This window comes from Hyalella azteca, unplaced genomic scaffold (genome assembly GCF_000764305.2).
Source record: "Hyalella azteca isolate HAZT.00-mixed unplaced genomic scaffold, Hazt_2.0.2 contig1005, whole genome shotgun sequence".
Lineage (NCBI taxonomy): Eukaryota > Metazoa > Arthropoda > Malacostraca > Amphipoda > Hyalellidae > Hyalella > Hyalella azteca.
Genome location: NW_025931338.1, coordinates 29,362 through 54,757, shown reverse-complemented (window position 1 = coordinate 54,757; position 25,396 = coordinate 29,362). Strand labels below are relative to the sequence as shown.

The following is a 25,396-nucleotide window of genomic DNA, read 5'->3' as shown; positions in this document are numbered from 1 at the left end:
TGCCGCTGTGTTCTTGTATTATTTGTATTGCTGTCACCTAATGCAATCTTGCTCAGCAGTGCCGCCATTTTCCCGCATTATTTGTGTTGCCGGCACCAAACTAACAAGTCGAGTTGGCTTTGTTTCCTGGCACCAGAGCAGCGGACGATGATGCGCGTCTGGCAGCAATTAACGGCCATCGGAGGAGGATTCAGCGACTCTCACAGCCTCAGGTCATCAGAGAAACATTGCTCGCGGGTGAGTCAACGACGCATTTTTGAATGACTATCATTATTAAATACATATGATTTTCCAACAATCATAATTGTTCGGGGAATTATGATGGAATCGCATGGTAATTAGATACTTCGAAACACATTGGTAAAGTGAATTTTAAGTAATATGACCCTAAATGGGGACGCTCATATTTTGTTGTCTCTTGGTTTCTTACCAAATTTTTCAATTGATTCATTTAATATTAAAATTTATTTTTAACCTATTTTTCATTTAAAATTTGATGGTATTTTTTGTATACTAAAAGTTCAAAGAAGCTTGGCGCTCGATTTACATTTTTTCAAATCTTGCAGCAGAATGCACTAACACAATGTGCAGGCGCTGGCGTTTCACTCGACTTTGCTAGCAACAATGCGGAGATATGCGTGCATCGCCCTATCGCTATCATTATTCATTGTATGATAGTCTATTTTCTCGATGTCGTGGAATGCAAGCTGGAAACGTAATAAATTGATCAACATTTTTCCAGCCTTTACACCGCAATATTTTCTGTTTTTGGTGCTTTGCGTTCACTTGGACAGAAAGTCGGGCTGTTTTTACCAGTCGCCTACTATGAGCATGAGAATTTTATTGGGTATAATTTATTCTTAAATCTCGACGTTCCTGTTATATAATTATCGAATACATTTCTAATGAATCCGTGTACCTGCCCAGAGAGCAGGAGAACAAAATACAATGACGAAAACAATAGACTGGCTCGATGGAAATTTTGACAAATGAATAATCAAGAACATAAAGCAAATTGACACGTATAGGAATATAGTGAACAATAGTTACACGATTCGAAAGGCTTAGCAACTGAGCGTAACTTACGTTGATTTTCAAGGGGTGTTTAACGAAACAAAATTGCGAGAGACTACTGACACGATGATAGTTCGTCTGTCTCAGGCGGCTGCAAGGTGAATGAATTCTTACAATACGATAGGCCTAGACGCCGAATCAATGGTTTTCGGCACAACATTCAAAAGTCTTGATTTCGTTGCGAAGGAGTGTGATAAACTTCGAATTATCCTAGCGGCAGCTAATGAAAGATAACACCATTACTTTTCTTATTTACGAAAAATTCTTCTGATAAAGCAATTATTGAACATCAAAGAAATTACTTCGAATACGTAATGTTTTTCTTTTACACTCCTCTTGAATAACGACTTGTAAATCCATATTATGACCTGCTACAGAGTGATTAAATATTTTTGCAAGGCACTTTTCAGCAAAATATTGCACAATTCTCGTTCAAATTGTTGTCTAGACATCAAACGTGTTAATACTTGAAAGGTTGCAGTAATTCTTACTGAAATATTCGAAGAAAAAACGTGAGTATTTGTTATTCGTGAGGCTGACGCAAGAATGCGACCGCCGGTACGGGAACGGGAGAAGAACGGGAGTGCGTTGCTCCCAGCGGCCGAACATTGTCTGCTTGGCGTGCAGTCTGTCGCCTTCCTGTGATCTCTGAAAACGTTTCTTGTGCGTCTTTTGGACGCGTATTACAGAGAGGATAATACTCGAGTTGCGTCAAGAATTTATTCTGGCTCCTATAGTATACACTTGAAATTATTCCGGCACCCATAATATTCAAACTTGAAACAATTCTTTCTCCTTTAATATTCAAAGTCGAAATGGTCCAAGATTTATTAGGTCGTTTTGTTTGCCATGACCCATGATTCCATATTTGATGCGTTGATCGACCTGTTAACAGTCATAGTTTTTCGTACATCATTATAGCTTTGCTTCTCGTTGAAGGAAAATATAAGATTTTCTTTATTGCCAACATTAGATTTTACTGACATTTATGTCAGTGACATTATGACATTTATTTATGACAATGACGGAGAAAACGAGCGCTATATTGACGCACTCATCTGTTTTTAATTCAAATTATCAACAGATATTTCATAATTATGAATATTTTTGGTACACCCTCGATCACAAACATCTGTTGTTTAATTTAACATCTTCATATATGTACTTGCCGCAGATGGCTATTGGTAAAATGTTATATCCTGAGGTTGTCTATCACATCCAGATCCAACAATATTATTCTCGCCACTCAAGTGCTCATCGCGTCTGCTGAGGGGTGGGTGCTCGTTGCAGATCAGTTTCCTAGCACCATATCATCCCAAATCGCCTATTAATATTCCCCCCTCCTCAACCTACTCATAGCAATGGTGGAAAGTATGACAATATAAATGAACAGTTTACTCCGCCGTGCTTGCTTCAGGGTACGGATTTAAAGTACAGTCCGATGACCAAATAGTCGTCATTAGTTAGACCGACCGCAAAACAAAGGGGATCTATTATCAGCCCTATCACCATAAACAGAAAATCGAAAAGAAATTGGAGTTTGACAATGATATTAGTCTCGTAAATCCTTACCGAGAGCGCAGAGACATTTTCTCGCGTGGCTTTATCAATTGAAAGGTAATGAAAAATGCGTACAGAAAGTTTACCATCCTAGTTAATTTATTATAACGATTTACTTCTAATATATCTAGTACTTATTATTAATACATCAGTATTTAGTTTAGACTTACACATTTTGTCCCAATGGTTGCTGACGGTTTTGAAGACAAAAATACTATGGCTGGTTTGAAATTTACTTGATGTATTTTGAGACTTTTCTCCGCCATCACTCGTCAACATACCAACGCAAGGTCAAATTTCCATAGCCTTCATCAGTTGTCTCTGCAAAATCGTTAAATTTTCACGCCGTTTCTGACGTAATGAAGAAGCGTCAAATCCCATAAAGCACATGTATGCTCTGGAATTAATTGGTAAAGTTAAGGTTTATTTCACGAATTTCATGTAGTAACGAATGAATAAAGCTGCGGGATGTGTTCATCACGGACCTATCGCGATGTTCTGTTGTTCCATCGTTTATTGAGCTTTCTTGTCATTAATTTGTCAACGAATCATATATGTCCATGAAACTAGATGAAATAATAAATGTCCATGAAAATGGCAAAACATATTTTTCGATAAAATTTTGGAAATGCATTATTGAAAATACCCTCTTATAGCTCTGAAAAGTAACATATGTTATTGCGAAATATCCCACATTTTTCTCCCGATTTAGTTTGCTGTACGACAAGTTCCATCAGTTCCTCATGAGCAAAATAAGGTATTAATCTCCTTGAGTTCCTATGCAATATGGCGTCGCTATTACAACTTTGCACGTATTTGGAGCGAGGTTTATAAATGCACGTACAAAATCCTGAAGCACCGCATGAGTCCAAAGAGGTTCAATGGCATTAGACTTCAAGCACTCATTTATTGGGCAGTTTAAACAATTTTATTAGAATAATTAGCACTTAAACTTCAGCATAATTAGTATTATACATCAATAAACCATTTCAATCAGAACACCGAAATTTCAATATTAAATCTTCATGGGAAAATTTTCAAGTTGCTAAATTAATTTTCATACAGAATCAAATAGAGCTTTTACGCAAAATTCAGAATGGCGGAAGCTTCATCTGTTACGGACAACACGGATACATTTCGGGCTGAAACCGTACAAATGCTGCATAATATCGACCTGGGCAAGCATGTTCGTTTTTTCGTTGAGTTCGGGTCTGTTCAAAAATATGAATATTCAGCGCTTATTCTGTGTAAATCGGGCAACAGAGTGCTGACCATTGCTCGATATATGCCGTCGTTTCTTCGGTTGTTAGATGAGAAAAGTTCTTTCCACGAGCATTATTACCCACGATTCTGAGGTTTATAATTATGCTCTTTGTATTCAGCAAGTTATAGAAACAGACATTGATGTAAGAAAAGTATAAATTCAAATGCCCCTCTCTTCCTCTCACTGCAGAAAATGAGTCGCGATTTTTTTATCACTTTGGTAGGTTCGGCCAGAGCTGCCCCAATTTTCAGAGACGAGCCTCTCGGGGAGAGTCAAGAACCAGACTTTCTTAGCTGACTGACTTGGGATTGATATTTTGACCAAATATCGGACATAGAAAAGCTGATTGGGCGAGTCCTGTCCTGTCCCCGAGTCCTGGGCGTTCCCTATTTCAGACTCACGCTCGCGTCTAAATTTTGTTAGGGTAGATCGAAATGAAACACAAGACACCCTGTAGGAAGAGGGAAGATCTCTCTTCATGTAGACAGGGCTCAAAAAGCCTAAGTTTGAGTTTAGTGCAACAAAATTCTCTTTAAAAATAAAAACTGACAAATTTAATATGTGCTCATGTGATGATAATGCATTGTTGATTTAAATTCATTGGTGCATTATGTAATTTTTTTTAGTTACTAATGAATCTTACTGAAAAGAAATTTTTGGTATGCAAAAGTCGTTCTCAAAATATGCGTAAAATATTACTAGATGATTACGAAATAATTTGAGGAGATGATGTAAAGATTTCTGATGATATGCTAACAATTGAAGAATAAAGATATTTTTGCACTGGCGGTGCTATTAATTTTTATACATACTTCAAAATTAAGTGATTCTCATGCGAGGTAATAAAAATAAACAATACAAATGCTGCTTGCGCTATTGATTGCCAGAACTAGCAAGCAAAAATGTGATTGCATAACGTTATTGCATAACGGTATCAAATCTCGTGGTATCTTGAATCCAGCGGTTTCAGCCAAAGCCGTCTTGCGCCGATTTTCAGTGGCGATCGACCTCCTTAAGTTGAAACTGGCTCGCATGCAGCACACGTCTTGTTGGAACTAAAGAGACTGCCGAAAGGATTTGGCGAAACTTCAGTGATATGGAAACTTTTTTTAAAGCGGTTAGCGCGTCACAAAAGCCTTGAATACCAGTAAAAATTGTAACAGGCGCGTTTTGCGTCGATTCTTAATTTCATCTGCAATATTGTTCCTGGACCGGCCTCGTGACACAGCTGCTACATCCGGAGTTTAGGTTTTGTATTGTTTGCTCGTAGCGGCATGAAAAATTGAATTTATCGTTGCTTGTTTAGGCTTCTAGACTACGATATTGTTTGCATGAATTTTTATTGAGATTTTTAGCCTTTTGAACTTTTTAGGCATTTTGGGATAATAGTTCTTGAATGTTTATCATTCTAAAGTAAATAATTTGTTGTGTGTATCTTTCAACTCAACGTCTAAAATAAATTATTATATGATTTAACAAGTCTATATTTTTTATTCGCAGAGCAAGCGCCACAAAACTAAAACAAACACATTTGACATGACTGGATAAAGTTCTTACAGAATGCCTATGTGCGAGATTGTGAGCCCAGTATTAGATTTAAAAAGAAACAAAACCAAAAAAATCATGAACTGAAATATAATACCTCCATGACAGTGTTAGATCTTGTGCCAAAGGTCATTATATCACTATAATATATAAAAATTATATTCAAACAATACAGAATACAATAATTTGGAAATTTAGTTTTCATAAAACATTTAGATCACTTGAGGATAAAGGGAATCAATTTTTTTTTCAAAAAGGTGTTTCTAGTGGAAGAAAACTCTGATAATGGATCTTATCTGTGGTGGTTCATAACCTTGTTAAAATTGTCGTTTCTCACACCATATGCGGTTCCACCTGCTCATTTCAGTATATGTGTATCAGCAGTTTAGAATAAATTGGTTACGCACCATCAACTACTGTATATACGGACAAACGGTTAAACTGGCGCAAAGATATATAATTCATACAAAGTGGCTGCTATGGGGAACATTATAAATTTAATTTCAATCTTGTCATAGATTGAATCATGGAAGGACTAAACAGAGCAAAAAGTGGAAATTACTTTTTTGAGGTCTGCCTAACAATATTGTTAGTTAATAATATCGAGAAGATTGAGAATGCAATAAATGTGGTCAACATAGATATAACTAAAGGCCGGGTAATAAATAGCCTCAATATATTCATTGAACCGCTTCAGGCGGGTAAATGACACATGGTGGGATCAAGCTACGAGCAAAATTAATGCAAGAGAACCAGTGGGGTACGAGGAACGTAAAGCTGCCGCTGCATTGTGTGTCGTGGGATCATCGTTGCTATCATATCTAATCCTGGCATTGATCGGACCGACCATCAATTGCTGAGACGGTGGCATACCTGTGCAGACTTCCATAGAAGAAGGGTGCAGATGATAAAGTGAAGACAGAACACTGATGACTCCACGATAACACTTGATCGGGTCGGGGGAAAATCTCTATCGGTGCTAGGGACGTATTTCAACAAAAGTAAAAATAAAGCCATCTTCGCCCCTGCATTATTCAGCCAAGTGATCATATAGGTCCATCCATTAGCCACAGTGAGAACCAAGTTATCTTAATAATCTTTACTGACAAGAATGAACACTGAGATGTGATTATGACTATTACTGAAGTAATGACTTGAAACGGGACTGTTACTGAGATTATTACTTGAGTCCAGACTACTACTGAGACTCCTGAAAATAAATAAACAAACAAGAATAAATATCTAACAAAGAATCGACATGAACATAAATATTGATCGTAATCAGAAGCACGAAATCTAACCATTAAAACTGACTCAAATATGTACACAAATTACACGCATGACAAACGTCACTAATATAACATAGCATCCACAGTTTCCACTGTTCCTATTTACACGAGACATACCTTACACATCGACGGCAACCACAAGACTAAAAAAGCTTCCGCAATTCGGCCAAGGTCACGTCAAACTCTCTCTAATACAAAATAACAAATATACAACCTATCCAATCCCTAACTTCGGCTTCTCTCTTTGCAGGGAGCTTGAGAAACTGGGATTGAGTAATCGGCTTGTTCGACAATACCGTATCAGTTTTATTAGTCCGACCTTTTTGTATCTTTTCAGGGGCGATTTATAAACTTTTCTCTTACATCAATACAAACAAATTTGTAATTCGACGAATTACGGAGCACCTATATCCTCATTTTTGTAACATTCTCATAGAAAAAGTGAGGTTACCTGATTTTATCAGTTAAATTTTCACTTTAAATGTTTATTTATTTGCCACAAAGATTCACATTGCGCACCGAAAACAATATATCTTCTTTTTCTACTAATAATGGAGAATTTAGAAAGCATGCAAAGTTTCACAAATATGCTTCGATTGCATGGCTTTACGACCATTAAACAGCCTTGAAACATGGTGAGGAGTAGTCACTGGCCCGTATGCTAAATAGGGCACTAGCACTTCGAAGTAGCACTACGCACTACAAGCCGTAGTGCCTGCTATATATAGTGCGACATGGAACACTACGGTTGGCATGCTAAATAGGGCACTAGCACTATGAAGTAGCACTACGCACTACAAGCCATAGTGCGGTACTAGTGCGACATGGAACACTACGGTTGGCATGCTAAATAGGGCACTAGCACTATGAAGTAGCACTACGCACTACAAGCCATAGTGTGGCATGGAACACTACGGTTGGTATGCTAAATAGGGCCAATAGCATAACGCGCACTACAAAAATCTGAAGTGTCCTAACACCGCACTTCACGATGACACTACGGTATATTTCACCTTGTTTACTTCGTCAGCCATGGATCTGTTTGGCTTACAGCAAAGGCTTCATCGCGTAAAAACCTCAGGAACTACATGCCTTGAATATAAAAAAGTGTACCGCTTCAGTGAATAACATGTTATTCTTATGGCTGACATTTTCCTTGGCGAAACAGATGAACAGCGTAGAAGTAGAAAATACTTTTTTTGTTTTTGATACCATGTTTTGAATTTTCTTTTTTTGTTTTTTTTTCTGGAGCCATTTTGAATTCTTCTGCAAGAACTTTCCATGCTTCTCCCTTTTGTTCGATGTCTTTGGGAAGCGTGGCCTTTGAATATATGATGGGAAAGGTGCGCAGATGCATTGCGAATTTCAGCTCACCATTACAATTTTCAATAGTACCATTATATACCATCACAATTTGACATTTTACATCAATCTTCTGCAAAGAATGAGAATTACTTAGGGAATAATTAACTATTTGAACACTTAACTACCATTCTTCAATAGACTCAGCGTAGTGCGGCACTATAAAGTACTCTAACAGCGAAGTAGCACTTCAAAGTCTTTCTGCATTCGAATCAGTAGTGCGACACTAAGCGACACTAAACATTGTAGAGCTACTTCGAAGTGCTTAGTGTTTGTGACGAATTTAGCATACCAACAGGACACTTCGTAGTGCATAGTGCTACTTCGTAGTGCTAGTGCCCTATTTAGCATACGGGCCAATATGTATACCTTCCACGTGAAGGTATACAAAGGGGTATCTTATAACTACGAAAATATTGCTCGTGGCTTTTCGCATCTGCTATTTTTCTCACGCATTTGAACAGCAGCGAAGGGGATGCAAATATCATCTCTGACATTATAAATTAGTCTAAGGGAACAATGAAATTGCTATGAAATGCCATCATTCAAGTTTTTGCAGCGTAGAAAAACTTTAGAAAATAATTTTTAAAGTTTCCTTCTTAAAGTGCTGGTCCTTAAGGAAACGTGCTGGTCCTTCTCTAAAAAGGGAAGAAAAAGTGCTGGTCCTCCTATAAATACAGGGAAGCATCTTCAATGCAGTTGTTTTAAAAACATTAAGAACAGGACAACAATAGCACGACTATAAAAAACGCTAATCCGCTGAAAATAGGACAAAAAACACAACTCCCTCATCTGTTGAGAGGAACTATATAACGCACCAGACAAACGACGTCGAAACAAAGTTCAATCAACGTTGATTCAATCAAATAACGTTTATTACCGCGTTAATTCTTTTTTAAGTCATATTTCAGTCAGCATATGGGGCATGGAACAGAAGTCGCATTACTTCGAAATGCTAGAAGTGCCATGAGGTTTTTCACAATAATTTATTTTATTTTCTGCACTTGGAGTAAAACGTTATCGAAATGACTGCAATGCATATATACCCGCAAAGTTGATGTAATTTTTTACAGAAGGGTTGTAATGGCGCTGCAGACAACTGGCAAAATGGTTCTGCGTGCGAACTAGTGTAACGGTGCTGCATACCAACTGGAACAGTAGTATTCAAACAAATAATTTATCAGGTTATACCAGAAGTTATAGTACGTCCTCGATTCCAATGAGTTAATCTGCTACGCGTGTTGGAGTTCACTACCAACATGTGTGCATACAATATAGAGGCTGCCGACATCGAGTTCAGCTCATCGCTACATATTATAAAATTAAGCCAACTTCTTATTCCCACTTAGGTAAAATTCACGGCCACGTGAAAAATTAAATAAATTAAACACACAGCGCTACACAATAATATCGATGCAGATGGGCTACGGAAGTTTCGATGGTTCCAATGTCGGAATGACGTTCGTCATTCGTGAACTATTGTCGATAATCAGAGAAGTGTCTATGCATTTTTCTTTTTATTCCTATTTTATATTTTTTATCTGATTCACTCATTTCTGTTTGAGTTTCCTTTAGTAAATCTTTGTTTGCATCGCAAGCTTTCCTTCGTTGTTTTATGCCATAAATTAAACTAGACAAAGTATAAATTTCCATTCCACAGAAATTTCGAAGCCGCAATAAACAAGCTTTAAGACTTTGAAACTTCTTGAAACTTGCGAGCCTAGTGAAATAGGAGGCCCGGTAATTCTGACACGGCAGTCTCACAACAGAGCCCCACGTAAAATGTGTCTTTAGTTCACAACCCTCCTAACGCGACCGCCACGCATTAGATTTAAGGTGTCATTATTTTCAACATTCTGAACGTTTCCAACATTCTGAATTTACGTTGTCTGCATTTCCCAACACCCAGAACGTGTCCAAGTGTCAGCGCCGAAAAAATTCATCGGATCATCAATGGGAGAACACAGCGCATATTCAAGCTGGGTACCTGCATGCTGGCTTGTGCATGCGTCTGTCGAGACGACTCGTGCATCGCTCAACAAGACGAACAGCTTCGTTGACACAGATGTTCGCAGGCGGTCGTTGGTGCTCGACTTATCACGCCTGAAGCTCGCTTATTAATTAGATGAAATGATAAATGATTCTTTGGTTGCTTATGTAAATTTGTTATTTAGTTTATTCAAGTGTTGCGCAGCTTCTGCTGTAAGCCACCTATTGTGTCATGTGTTGTAGGCCATTTTGTGTGTCATGTGTTGTAAGCCATGTAGAGCGCCATGCGTCGTAAGCCATTTTGAGCGTCATGTGTTGTAAGCCACGTTGTGAGTCATGTGCTGCATTCCTCGTAGGAGAGACAAGTTGCCCGTGCTCGTGGCTGCGCTGTAGCTTCCTTGCGAGGCTTGCACGTGTGATGTAGTTTGGGGAGTTACCTGACCTGCCATTTCTTATGCGGCTGCTGATGTCAATGCTATTGGACATGTGAAGAATGTCAATAGCATGATTGATGCCTTGGTTCAGACGAGGCTTCCATGCACTCGTGGCCTGAATACGTGGTTATCTGTCCACCTGCACATTTAAAAATGCAAATGAGATTAATATTTATTGAGACCCAGAGGTCACTTGTATTTGGGGTTCAGTTCTTCGCAAGACATTTGTCGTGAGTCATGTGCTGTGAGTCATATATTGTTAGTCATGCATGTGTCGTGAGACATGTATTGGGAGCCATTTGTCGAGAGTCATGTGTCATAAAGAATAAGCAATGAAATTATTGAACTTAAATTCGAGCATTAAGAAAAGATCCCAACTCTCATAAGAGATCAATAACTGACCGATCTCTCTGAAACTTCAGACACGGATGTAAAACCTAATAGAAGCGTTTTTTGTACGTTTTTATAACATTTTTAAATAAATAAAGGAAATGTGAGAAGTAAATAAAGCGGAATAAATTAGGATTTTTTAAAATACTTCTCCGTAATTTGCGAGCTGCAACGTCGAGACACATATCAATTGATTAGTAATGCAAATACGAGTATGTAGCGACTCTAGAAACCTACTTTTCTAATATATTGTAGTATTTTTTTTATTTCTCCCCTTCCCCGCAATTTTCTTTAGTATTTACATATTATGAAATGGAAAAAATAAATAAATCCGAAATTGGCTTCCAGAGTCGCTCGATATTCGCTTTAAGAATCGAATGATGTGTTGCTCGATGTTGCGGCCCGTAAATGAAAGAAAAATATAAATTTTTAAGAATGCATTAATTGGAAATTTCAGTTGTTTAGGGAAGGCAAATAATTAAAACACGTCCAATAAGAAGGAGAGAATAAATGAGTAGCTTGGTACTGTATCTTCAGCTTTCCCATCGCCTATTACTCGTTTTGAGCGCACCGTCATACGAGTGTTATTGTACAAATTAACGAAAATAATAATATGTAATAAAAAAATATTCTCACAATTGTGAGAAAATGTTAATTTGAAAAAAAAAATAAAAACTATAGCGTCTCGCCCAAACTAAAGCACGCACATACCACACACACATATTCTCGCACACATGGGCTCGCGTCACACATGGTATGTATTCAAATTCAAAAAATTCATATCGGAGCATTTATAGTGTAGTTGTTCCCGCGAGTGTAATTAAAGATAACGTTATTTATTGTACATTTCCATATTCTGTCCCTGCATCTGAAGCGAGGTCTAAATATTTAAAAAATTAATCATATGAAATACCTTGCGAAAATCAATTTTCGTGTATTGTTGGTAAATAATTTCAGGATCTGCATGCTCTTTCTTCAGGTATAAAGATACTCTTTCTGACTTGATGCGATCTTCTCTAGTTTACAAATGCTGATGTATGTACGCAATGCGGATCAGTGTATGTTGGTATGACGTCACGCAACATTTACTCTAGACTGGCGGAGCATCAAGGGAAGAGTTCGCGAGCATGATACCTGCACCTTCCTTTCATTCAGCTGTACGAGATAATGCGGGCAGTGCAAAGTCCCAGCATTCGAAAGTGAGTCCACAATTTTAGTTTCCATAACCGGTGTCTGACTTATGAAATTTAGAATCCTTATTTTCAAACAGTTGCCTAGTTAAATTGCCGCGTTCAGTTCTAATACAATCATACTTGTAAATAGGATTTGTCTTTTAATTGTAAATTTTAGTTTAAAGCCTGCAATGTGAATACTGGTTACTTGCATTCAATGATTGTCGATCTGATGACAGAGCTAGACTCCGGAACATTTTATTTTATAGAATATGGTGAATATTTGTGGCATTTTAATTGCTTTTTAACTTCATGGATAAATTACGTGTTTAGCCGTTTCTACTTTGATTCACGGTATAACTTCAATCATTAACAATCTTCTGTTACGCTGCCGATACGTCCACCCTCGACTGGGCGTGAACGGCAGCGACTGGGTTCAGCGACTGGGGGGTCATGCGACCGGGTTCAAATGTTGCGCGGCTTCCATCTAAACATCGAATATTGGCCTTTTTGACAGAATAATAGAATATCTTTCGTTCAATTTGATAGCTGGCTTCTGCACTATGAGAAGAACTTACTATCACGTACCAACAAATATCGACCCCTATAAAACGTTTTCCACAAAAATATAACATGAAATTTGAATGCAAATAATCAAGACAGGACAGTAAAATATATGTGCATTCATATCATTTATTGTATTGTTACATTATATATGTAGATTATATCCAAGAAACTGCGCGTGGCGGTAAAAGTCGTGAATAATGTATTCAAACTAATAAATGTACATTTATGTGGTCATAGCAAATGCATCCTACAATCCTTTTCCTGGATCTTTATTTTATGGGGAAGAGATAGTGAAACTCGATTGTAAAAAATCCGTCAATCAAAGATTGAAACACAGCCACGAACATTTTCCAAGAAATTCCGAACTCAAAATTGCAACATTACAATATACTCGTCAGCAATCCATCTAAGCGGAAATGAGTAAGTTATAGAAGAAGAAACGTATTCTGATGCTCAGCTCGTCTTCTTCTGGCTCATTTCAATGTTCTTTCCTGACATCACTCGCCGTATGTATTCTGCATGAGACAGAAGATGAATCGGCTGACCTGGAACATGAAACATGAGGCATCAGCGATGAACATTTACGGAAATTCTGTGATCTCTGTTTGCTGCAGAAGTATGACGTACATCGTTGAATTTCTATGAAAAAGGTTTTCTCTTTCATTGTTCGAACTATACGCAACCGTTGCCAATTTTTCCTTGTTACTTTAAAATTTGAACAATACATTTGGAAAATGTTGCATTTAATTCTAAATCAAATAGACAAGCATACACTTAAACTTACGTGCAAATATTTCATGGTGGAGTTCTTGCACGGCGGGTACGCAGCTATAAACTTGGCGTCAGTGCTGCATTTGTTCTTCAACGTGGTGGCTTTGAAGGCTGCTTCGTCAAAGGTGTTGTTGACCTTCAGCTGAAGAACGGGAGGTGGAGATATTGAGGCTATATGGTAACTAGAGTTCGGATTTATACAAATTTTCTTGCTCGCTGAAAAAAAAATTCTTTAGCATTAAATGAGATCGGAACGGGTATTGCAAGCTGATCTTGTCTCACGTTTCGTGCGAGCTGTTGCGTAGAAATGTAAGATCGTCGTTGAAGATGATGCATGGAGAAATTTTTTAATATGGAAACAACGCCGAATTTAAAATGTCTTCCCGCTGTCTTGACCCACTTGCCAGGTCTGCGTGCCCCACCAGCGTGGGTCACGGCGTCACGCCCAATAGTTTGTGAGTTTGTGACTGACATTAACCCCGAAAAAATCGGCCCTAGACCAGATATAAACCCTGCTGAGCGTGTGTGTTGCGAGTATGATATCAGAATTTTTGAGCTGCAATGCCCAGTCAGTAACTCGGCGCCCAATGTACAGTCACACTCACAAGTCCTGCACTCGATGCTCAACGTACAGTCACACACACAAGTCCTGTGCTCGATGCTCAGTATTATGCTTTACTCACAAGTTTGGCTGCTTTGAGTGTGCACTTCATGTAGTTGGCAACAATTGGATCGCATGTAGTCGCGTAGTACGATGTAGCGTAGATATTGCAGTTCGGGTCTGGGGGAGAAACGAAGCAGTCGATTATAGTGTGTTGGTCGCATCCCATTACGAAACAGCGTATAGGAGTGATACAATGCAGGGATTCTATTGGTTAGTTAACATTCGGTAACTCAACCATAAGAATTGAAAAATCCATACGCATTCATGAAAGAAAAGTTCTTAACCTGCGCTTGTCAATGAGCAAAATTCAGGTTTGATTCGTACACTAACGTATCTACACTTTGAAATCTAAATATTTTAGTGCTTGATGAGATGTTTTTACAATAAAGATGGATTATAGTGGGAGTAAAATAGTTCGTAATAATTATTTCTACACTTACTATTATCAAATTTCACAACATCCGCAGTGTACTGTGGATAGCAAACAGACCTCGCCGTTCTTGTCATAGCATTGGCGGCATCATTCAACGTCATTAAGCAAGCCGGAGCGGCGCTGAAATTAATCCACAAATTAAATAAGTATGCCACTTACATAATCAATTATATACTATTATTTAAAGTTTAATCAGTTATGTTTCCTGCTTCATCAAGTTCGAAATAAGAAGTGTTACTGAAAAATTATATTAAAAGCGAATCCTTTCAATTTACTGGGGTAGTTGCGCAACATCAATAATCAAATTAGGTTTTTGCTTACGACGTGAATAAAATTGATTTGGTCAAGAAAAAATCTTACCGCGAAGAAAACTCCTGATTTTGGTCTGGAGATTTACTGATTTTATTTATACTGCGTTTGAAATCATGAATTGCCACTTGATTGATTAATCGCATTTTACGTCGCTTTCTAAAGAATATTTAGTATCGTGTTTCATTCTCAAACTCAACTATTGATGCTACCATCGTATGAAGCGAAGTTCTGCCCTAGTAATCATAACAAACCTGAAAATGAATACCAGCAGCATTTTATACGAAATATCCGCGCAAAAAAATTGAACATCTTTCCGCTTGATTAGTGTTACCGCAAACCACTCATGACACTCTGAAGACATAATACTTACTCCTGCGCCGACGCTGCTGCCGCGGCGACGATGAGAATCACGAAACCTCGCAACATCTTGCGGGCTGTGATCACGGACTGGACGACGGGGTCTGCGGGCCGTTCAACGACTCTTGCTGCTGGGACTGCTGTGGAACGGCAGGGTCTGCAGCCCGTTCAACGACTCTTGCTGCTGGGACTGCTGCGGAACGGCAGGGTCTGCGGGCCGTTCAACGACTCTTGCTGCTGGGACTGCTGTGGATCGGCACGGTCTGCGCGGGCAGTTTAAAGACTCTTGCTACTCTGTTACGTTGTTTGTACGTGGCTCTGATTTTATAAGTCTATGATTTGTTGGACCAGGTGCAGTGAGAATCAAATGTAAGCAGCCGCCCACACACCTCTTTGATTAATGATTTTCATCCATCTAGTTCACGAAGGCTGGATGTCTCATGAGTTTTTTTCATTATGAAAGTTTCTCTCTATTTCTCTACCTCTTTTGCAGTAGAGTCGTGACAACCATATGGTAAGCGAAACATGAAATTTTTCCTTGATTATCCCGCCAAAGATTTGAGCGTCGCATAGTCGCAAGAGATCCATGAACATCCTCAGGCCGAATAAGCTAAATGTCCGTTTTTCTGAATCATTGTGCTTTATATATTGTTATTCTCTGGGCCGTAAGCTACTTACTGTCGTTGCCGCTGCTGTGATATGTCCTTGTGATGAATTAACTATTGCCAACCTAACAATTTCCTGGCCAGATCTAACCTATTATGGGCTAAGTTTGATAAAAAAAATTGGCTAGCATATAGGCTTATAGCCTTGTACTTTGTACTCGTATAATGTCAGGATGTATAACTTTATTTTACTGTACAATGTTTTCATCTTGTATTAATCTAGCTTATAATTATTACTTCTTGCATATTTTCTGTTAGATTTATATTGCTACGAAGAATTTGTTGTGCACAACAAAAAATGAGAGGCAAGGCAAAAGACATATCAGTATATTTCAGATCGAATAATCTGTTGTACGTGTATAGTGTATGAATTTAGTTTACCCATGAAATGATTTAGTGAAATTATTTAGTGGCCAGTGGTTGCTATGTTGTTCTGAATGAAAGCTCATAACTGCCTGTTCTATTAGACCTCTAAAGCTTAGGAATTTTTAAGTGAAGTTTTACAACGAAACCATGAGGTCCAATTTCGACAATAAACATGTCCTATATATTCTGTAAATAAAATAAAAAGTGATTTTTGAGATTTGCACCTAAGTTCTCTATTATTGAGGAAACATTTTTAACTCTCTAAACCTTAAACTTATCTCCAGCGTGAAACTGATCTCGGTGTAGAACTTCATTCATTGCAATATCTTGACTTGTGCAAAATGTCTGACTGATTCAGTTGCGATCTACGTGGCCATTATTCACCACGTTGCCATTCATGAAGTACCGCAAGTACCATTTCCTTTTCTGCTAATTACATTTCCTTTACAAAAAGCCATGACATTCTAGCTCATGGCACTCCTCTATATTCTATACAACAAATACGCTGGCCTTGCATGGTAGACGAACAACGAAGATACACCAAGTGTTTTACCACAAGATGTCTTCAGCTCCCAACATTCGGAACGCGACCGCCATGCACGCATCACTAGATTAATGTTTCTTTAGTTCTCAACATTCCGAACTAAACTGCCACGCATTGGATAAATGTGTCTTTAGTTCTCAAAATTTCAAACGTGTTCGCCAAGCCTTGGTTAAATGTGTCTTCAGTTCTCAAAATTCCGAACATAACCGCCACTCATTGGATTAATGTGTCTTGGTTTCCAACATTCCGAATGCCATCGCCACGTATTGGATGAACATGTCTTTATTGCTCAACATTCCGAACGTGATCGCCATGTATTGGATTAATGTGTCTTTAGTCTCATCAACATTCCGACCACTACCGCCACGCATTGGATTAATGTTATTTAGTTCTCAACATTAAGAACGTGACCGCCATGCACTATTTTTAAGATAGCTTAATTTCCAGCATTCAGAACGTTGTCGACATTAATTTACGTCGTCTGCATTTCTCAACACCCAGAACGTGGCCAAGTGTGAGCGCCGAAAAACTTCATCGGATCATCAACCATATCGAAACTTTTATTCCTGCAAGCCGCTGGCACAAGGATGCCCCAAGCTCGCCTAGCTCGTGAATTAGCGGCTCTACTGTATGTCCGCTATGCGCTCTGCTTGTACGAGCAAAATAAGTGTCTGATCAGAATCCGGCCAAAGACCTAGCGAGCTAAGCCGATTTAGGGCGATCGTGAAGTGCGCGTATTTGGTACCTGATAGCTTCAACACGGACACAGCCGAACCTCAAAGTCGAAAAAATATACCTCCTCCCGTCCACCTTTATAATGTGGAAGAGGGAAGGGGCATTTGAATCGCAGTACAGCAAAAATATTTGTGCAGACTTGACGGAAACATAAAAAAAATTATCACTGTGGCACAATCAAGAAAATGGCAAGGAAACACGAACTTGAATCGGGAATAATATCAGTTAATACAACTTTCAATCCCGACTCTCCACATCCCCAACAACATTCTCTAATATTTACCAGAATGCAAGATTCTCCCACATTGCCCGAACAAAACAATCTCCAATGTTCACCAGCACGCGACATTCTCACACATTGCCCAAAACCAAAGATTCTTCATTACTCGCTAGCATTCAACAATCAGCATTCTCCAAAATTCAACACCGCTCAATGATATCCCACATTATCCATGTACGAAACATTTTACCCCATTCACCCGTACCAAACACTCCTACTTATACTGTGGGTACCAAACTTTTTCGACATACGGCAGAGCAAAACATTCTCTCACCTTAACCAGTATTAAACCCTTCTCTCATATGTGCCAGCACGAAATATTCATATATACTGTTAAGCATGCTAGCTCCCGCAATAATCACTTAAATCAGTCCTCAAAATTCTCCCAAAATATTTGCAATGGTCCTAGTGTTTCTACATGGCTTAATTTTACCCATTTCAACATAGCGCGGATTCAAGGTGGTAGCTAGTTCTTGTGTTTTCAGGTATGAAGTACATAAGATGTAATTTTTTGCTCGCGGTAATACAATTCTAGGAGCGACGAGGCCCGCGTGCATTCCTACTTCCTCCTACATGCGAGCGTCACATCCAGTGTAATTTTGTAACGACGCGTTATCTCGCACGTCAATTGTGTGTACAAGTATGATTGCGATTCCACAGAAATTTTGATTCCGCAATAAACAAGCTTTAAAACTTTGCAACTTGGAGAACCTAGTGCAATAGGAGGTTCCGGTATTTCTGGCATTACTATCTCACAACAGAGTCTCAATACGGTAAAAGTTTGCCGTGTAACTGCTCTCCAGGAATGAGCACGTCATGCTCAACTGAAACTTACGTCCCAATTAGATCGAAGTAGTGAGAGTTACAGTCTGCTTTTGCAGGCAGTATGATTCAGATTTGATATTGATTTGGACTACTGAAATATAGGGGAAAACGAAGATGAAAACACTTTGTAGGAAATTAACTGCTTAGAGGCGTCTGTGAATCGCGTAATGAAACAATGAGAAGAAACACAAAAGAAGCCTCATCGTTATTGGACACATAAGAAAAAAAACATTTTAATGCAATTAAATCAAGTACTTTTGAAAAGTGACAGAAAAAATTGTTCAGAAAGAAAAATTTTGTTCGGTAAATAATAAATTTACCACGAGTCAAATTTTGAGATAAACGATGATGTCGGATTAATTGCTATTCTATAATTCAATTCATACTTTGCACTACATCCTCAAATTTCATGTGGATGATCAAAACAGCTGTAGCTAAGTTTTACACCATATCTTTCATTTAAGGCAATTTCGATGAGTTATATTTTTTTACATAATTTAGAAGTCATTCTGTTTGAATTGTGATGTTGTGTACAGTTGTATATAATCTCGAAAAAGTTATTCGAGCGAAGACCTCAACGCATTTTTTGCCAGGATATATAACTTGAATACGAATTATCTGTAGCGAAATGTGATGAGATTGTAAAATGGGAGTTTTACAAAATTAAGGAGTACTTGTAGTACTAATTCATTCTAAGAGAAGGTAACGCATTATTTAAAATTCAGATTGACTTCAAATTTGAATACGGGGTGAAGTTTTTACTTGTAGTACTGGTTTATTTTAAGTGAATGTAACGCAGTGTTTAACATTCATATTGGCTTCAAATTTGAATACGGGGTAAAGTTTACATACTTTGATTCAATTAGATTCGTACGAGTCTTTGATCTTCACTGAATTGTAGTAAAAATTATATGATGAAGATGACAATTTGATGAATACTTTCTCTAATCCCTGTAGTTTTCGATCCCGAGTAACGCCGGTATCACCTGCTCGTTTTCCATAGCGGAAAGTCGTCTTGGGATGAAATAAGCAACATAAAATGCGATCAAATTCAGGACACAATCTCATGAAAAAGTTTGCGATTTCACGCGCTATTGCCTTGAAAATGTTGTTGGGTGAAAGTTGCCATCGCTTCAAAAGTATGTGAAGCGTTCGGCTAAAATTCGTCGAAATTTCACATCCATTTGATTTTTTCTCACATTTCAACGCGAGGTAATCCCTCATCACGAGAAGTATGTGCTTCAAGACGGCTTAACCGAAATTTGCTTGCATTAATGAGACTTACGATCGCTACTGCGCAAGCGTAAAAATATAAAATCTTTTTGAAAATTTTGTGCAGCAGTTAAGTGTGTTTTAATTCGTAATCTTTCTCCAATCACTTGTGATTAGAAACTCCTTTACGAACCCACGTCAGAACTCGAACGTTTCGACGTTAACATCAACGTTGCCTGTTATTCTTGCGACAAAGCGTTGAATTTTCTTCGCACTGATCACTACAACTTGATGTTTTAGGGAAGTGAGAGTTCCGCTCTCACAATTTATCGTATCTTGCCATTCCTTAAAATGCACTGCAGTCAGCCTACAAAATGCTTCTCACCCGACTAGCTTTGGGTATAGACTCTCTTAAACTTTCTGGAGAAAAGTCTGGGACTGAGTTCAGTGCTGGCAAATTTACTCTCGTTTCTGAAGTCTTCAGCTCACCGAACTGAGGATCATTTCCAGGGAAGAATGCTGGCTGGGTGAGCCAGTCAAATCGATAAAAGTTTTAGATAGAGCCAACAGTGAATATTCAGTTTAAGATAAATAATTTCAAGCATCCCTTGTCGGGCGATTGAAACGCACTGCACATCACAAGCTATAAATCCAAAACTCAAATTCTAGTTTTAACGAAAAACTATAACAAATGAGTGAACAATTTTTGATGTTTCAGTAGAAAAAAAATGAAGAAAAAGTTTGGTTCCTGACGATGAAAGTAAAATTAAGCGAAACATCCTTGAGGTGTACCTCATGTGAGTGCTGCTGTTGACCAAAGTACTATGAACTGAGGAAAAATGTAACAATTGTATGAAGGGTTAACATCTGTAAAATATAATTAGATAATGAATGCAAGAGGCACAAACCGGAAAATTAAGGGCAGGACTGAGTCACTCATATCCTAATTGTTAAATTCATGGTTAATAATCAATAAATTGTATAATTATTCATTATTACTTAAAAATTTGCTTGTTTCAGTATTTTAAATTATATATTGAAGCAAAATGGAATTAATTCCTTTAAATCAACTGCTATGTCATCAGGTCCCAAACCGTCGAGCGAGTACAACGTCATCGAGAAATCTGCTCACTCATTATGGGTCGTATAAAAATGCACGGAACACTTTTTAGTCAAGAAAAAGAGTTTAAATGCTTTCATTTTAACATTTCATGACAGCAAATAAGTTGAAGAAAAACCTCTGCGCCCAACTTTTAACTATCTGTATAGTCTTTACTTTACAAAGGTAATGATATGAATAATTAGAGATTGATAAGTCGTTGGCAATTGACTCCCAAACCATTTTAGTTGATTTTTAATTCAAGTCAGCTCNATTGATCATAATTGAACAAATAAGTTAAACTAAAATCAAGTTTGAAAATACGCGCAATAATGAAAAGAAAAACGGTCAACGAGGAAGAACTTCGAAATGTTGCTTTGTCTCATTTTTCTGTTGCAAACAGAAAATATTATTGATAATATCGAAAAAATGTGGTTTCTATAAAAAATGAGTTGTAGACAAAGCAAAAGTCAGTATTTTTTATGTTAGACGAAATTTCATGACAAAACTTGTTCCGAGCGAGCTGTTCATGTCGTACGCTCTTTCGGGCAGTTAACTCGTATGGAGTAAAGAAGATGGACGGGGGTCTCCACTTTACTCGTAAACGTGTAAGCTGAAAACAAATTACCTATGAGACACTAATACAGCACACTATGGAAATAACCTATGAAACACTAATACAAAACATTTATACACAAGAACCAGAAACAACGTTAACACGCTTTTACAATAAACACAATTAAGGAGAACAAAATAAGTTGAAAAATTTTTAGTTACTATAGGTTACTTAGACTTACATAGTTCGTATAGGAGTACTGCGTAGTAAGTACCAGGTCACAAGGATGAATAACGTACGGCCTAACAGGTTCAACATCAGATAGCGTTGGCTACTTATTCTTTGTATGAACAGACAGAGAGACGGGCATATGAACGAAGCCACAAAACTAATCAATAGAGTTTCATGAAATCTAATTATTATTTTATTAGAAATCACCGAATACAGGTCTTACTACTTCAATTCCACACGCAAACTTCTGCATTTTTGTGTCTCAGGATCACATAATTCCTGAAAAGTTCAATTGTGAAATTCCGTCGATCATTACCAAACACTGGCTTGTAACGTAACACATTTAAATTAATTTTCTCGTCCAATTTATTTGAATTGCTCTACCTGTCACTGCAGCTTTGAAACTATTATAAAATTCAACGATGAATGGACGAATCTTAGACTCTTAGACCTAGGTCAGGTAAAATGCTCGTTGGCTATGATAAATTAATTGACTTTAATGGAGCTAAGGTCTTGCCAAGACACAGATTTTAATTCGATTGTAAATTATCTAGGCCTTTACATACCCAAAGGGAGGCCGGGGACGCTCCGAGGATGATTTCCAGCAGAGTTTGGTTCGATGGGGTAATCGAGCATGGCAGCAAGATTGAAAAATCATCCAACTGTGTTATTATTATTATTACTGTGTTCAAATTGATGTAGGAATAACGTACGTCATTTCACTAGTTCGAAAATTAAAAAAATCAAAATCGATCATATAATTAATCAATTCAATAATCTAATAAATTGATTTTTTGAAATGTAATTTGTTACATTGTTTTCATTTGATCGATACAAAATCAGCCGCGAGAATGTACGTGGTGTAATTTCTTTCACCATTTGCATGGGAGGACATCGTGTTGGCCGTCGATCGTAACGCGTCAGACTTCAGCGCCCAAATAAAGACTTCAGCGACTGCCCAATAAAAAAATATTACAAACGACGAATGGATTGAATCGTTGATATGTCGTGGCAAAATATGCTCCTACCTGCAGCGTTGTTAAAGCTTGTAGTCTGACAGGGAAAATGTTTAAATATTGGGTGTATTTGGGTGAAACAATTTTCAAAGGGCTCACTTCTCAAGGGCTCAATTTTCAAAGGGCATACTTTTCCTCAAATCACTGCAAAATTGTCCATAACGTCAAAATTTTTTACTTTTCTTTCTTCAGAACTGAAACATCGCTATGAAATGCCTTATTTCGTTTACTTGCTTTGAGTATGATTTGACTGAATTTGTCTCTAAATTTCCATGCGCCACTTTTATAATAAATGGAAACTAATGCTTACATATATATATATGATCTAATTGTATCGATTCGTTGTCGTGTTTTCATTAAGCGCATGAATAAAGTTTTCATTTACAAAAATAATTGTGCAAAAAAAATTGCTGTTCACACGGATTTCTTGCATTGCAAAAAATTTATAGCGAATTTTCTCATGTGTAACGGAAAGCTGTTGAAAGCCACCTTTTTCACGACGAAACAATTTATGTTCGTTCTCGACACAGGCAACGTTCAGAACCGATCGAATTAAGTTCACCGGATAGCTTACATTCAATAGCGAGGAAACGCGTGGCTTCCACCAAAAGGATGACGCAGAGCCCGAGCTGCAGGCTTATTTATTGCAGCGTGGGGCCTTCCAGTCACCGATTAATTGATCAAGCAGGTGACACTGGCAGGCTCGACGTCGGCAGCAGCCGCTTAACAAAATATCTCCTTGGGGAAACTGAACACGGATCACAAAAACAATTTTTACCTCTAACAAATTTTTAGGGTCATTGTCACTGCTACATTCAACAAGTACCTATTTAGCTCGCAGTTGGTACTGCTGGATACATTCCGTACAATTGACTGACACGGTTCATGCTAAAAATGAACGAATCATTAAGTACTCTCTAAAGTAAAAATCCAATTATACAGACACCAAAAATTAAAAGATGCATTCATTCTCTCATTATTGGGCAGGAAAATTTAATTTAATTGAGGACAAACCGAAAACTTGAAACAAGCCCCATTCATACGTATATAGCATTCGAACCTGCAATTAATTTCATATTTTCTGATCATGTTCTTGCAACTACATGTAAGCAAATGCTTTCGACTACTTTAATTTACGATAACAAAACTTATAAAACAAGAACGAACCTTCTTACGTGTGATATTTTTTAATGAAACTATTATCCTTGAAATCCCAGCCTTTCTCTTCATCGTAAAGAATTTCTACTGACACGGGACATCCAATTAAAACCGGAAGCTTCTCTTTATTCAGAAGCCAGATCTACTATCTGTGCCAAAATATTTAATGCGACCATGAAAATGATTTATTTAGAGCAAATAATAATAATTGGGAATATACTTTGGAGACGAATTTAAAGTACACCTCCATAATCATAGCTGGATTGACTCCTTCAACATGAATTTAGAGAACCCTTTCGGAGAGCAAGAGGAAATGTTTATTGCGGAATTTAAGTTCACTTCGGGAAGTGGTTGCTAGATGAGAACCAAGTGGGTGTTTTGTGCACAAAAATTGACCATATAGACTCATTAAAAAATCGGAGCTGTAGATCGTTGAGCGATTTCCTAGGAGTAAAAATCCATTCATGAAGGAAATGAGATCGTGAAATTGATGGCTCAAACCACTATTAAAATACAATGATCGGAGCAATATCACATTGCATTTTGAATATGGTTAAGAAATCTAAATACTAAAAATATACTTATTGATAATTATCAGAATTTTAATTATTCAAGCCAAAATAGCCTATGATGAGAATCGGCATAATTTACTGAAATATAATGGATGCCTTTTTTTTAGGCTCATTCAACATTGAATCCAAAACACTCAAGTAATTGTAATAATAAGGTTTAGTACACAAGCCCCGATTATATCCAGAATGCCTGCCTTGTATTGAACGAACGATTTGATCGTATTGCATATTCAGGCCACTGTTCTGTCACTCACTCCTGGTCGCGAGTCTGCCAAAGGCTATGGGGAAATCAAAGGGCGCAAACCCAGAGCAAAATGGCAGTTATAGGATTATTGGTGGAGATATAGTAGAGGCTGGAAGAGTTATATAGTAAATATGTTACATGTTGTAAATATGTTACGCCTGTGACTGCGCATTGCGTTGTAGGTGTGCAAAAAATAGTTCGAATATCGTTTAGAACGTTCGAAAGTTTGCTACTTCTTCGAGCAAATCGGCTTCCGCCGAAAATAGAGAAAGCATCAGAAAACTTCAGACGTGACGTTTTCTCCATTGGAGAAGCTTGGAAGAAACTTTGATTTACGTTAGCCCAGGAAACCTGGCTCTTTCTCGGACTAAAATGGAAATTGGAAACTACCTTCCATTTAGAATTTCTTTGTTTGCACAAAATTGAGATTTCTCTTTTGAAATGAACGATTTTTAAAATGAGAGTTGCTACGAAAAAATTAAACTCCAACAAATTGAAGAAGGATCTTAATTAACTTGCCGCAATGAAAAATATAGACTCTGAGACTGCATTGAAGTACCAAGAAAATGTTGCCCAAACTTTATTCCCGACCTTTGAGACGCTTCTCGAACATAAGAAGAAAATTGTAAATGCAATATTATAGATAGTTTCACAATACCCGAAGCAGCTAACGACCGCGTGAATTAAGCTCCTCATTATGTCTGATCAGT

General features: G+C 37.7%; 1 protein-coding gene across 1 annotated transcript; it reads right to left on the bottom strand.

Moving 5' to 3' along the window:
- Positions 1-12,863: 12,863 nt before the first annotated feature.
- On the bottom strand, positions 12,864-15,445 carry LOC108670159. The gene is made up of 5 exons (XM_018157613.2): positions 15,197-15,445; positions 14,522-14,634; positions 14,101-14,198; positions 13,431-13,559; positions 12,864-13,191 (listed from the first exon to the last, which is right to left on the bottom strand). Exons 1-5 carry the CDS (start codon positions 15,250-15,252, stop codon positions 13,144-13,146), a joined length of 444 nt encoding a protein of 147 aa, XP_018013102.1. The 5' UTR covers positions 15,253-15,445; the 3' UTR covers positions 12,864-13,143.
- Positions 15,446-25,396: the final 9,951 nt, after the last annotated feature.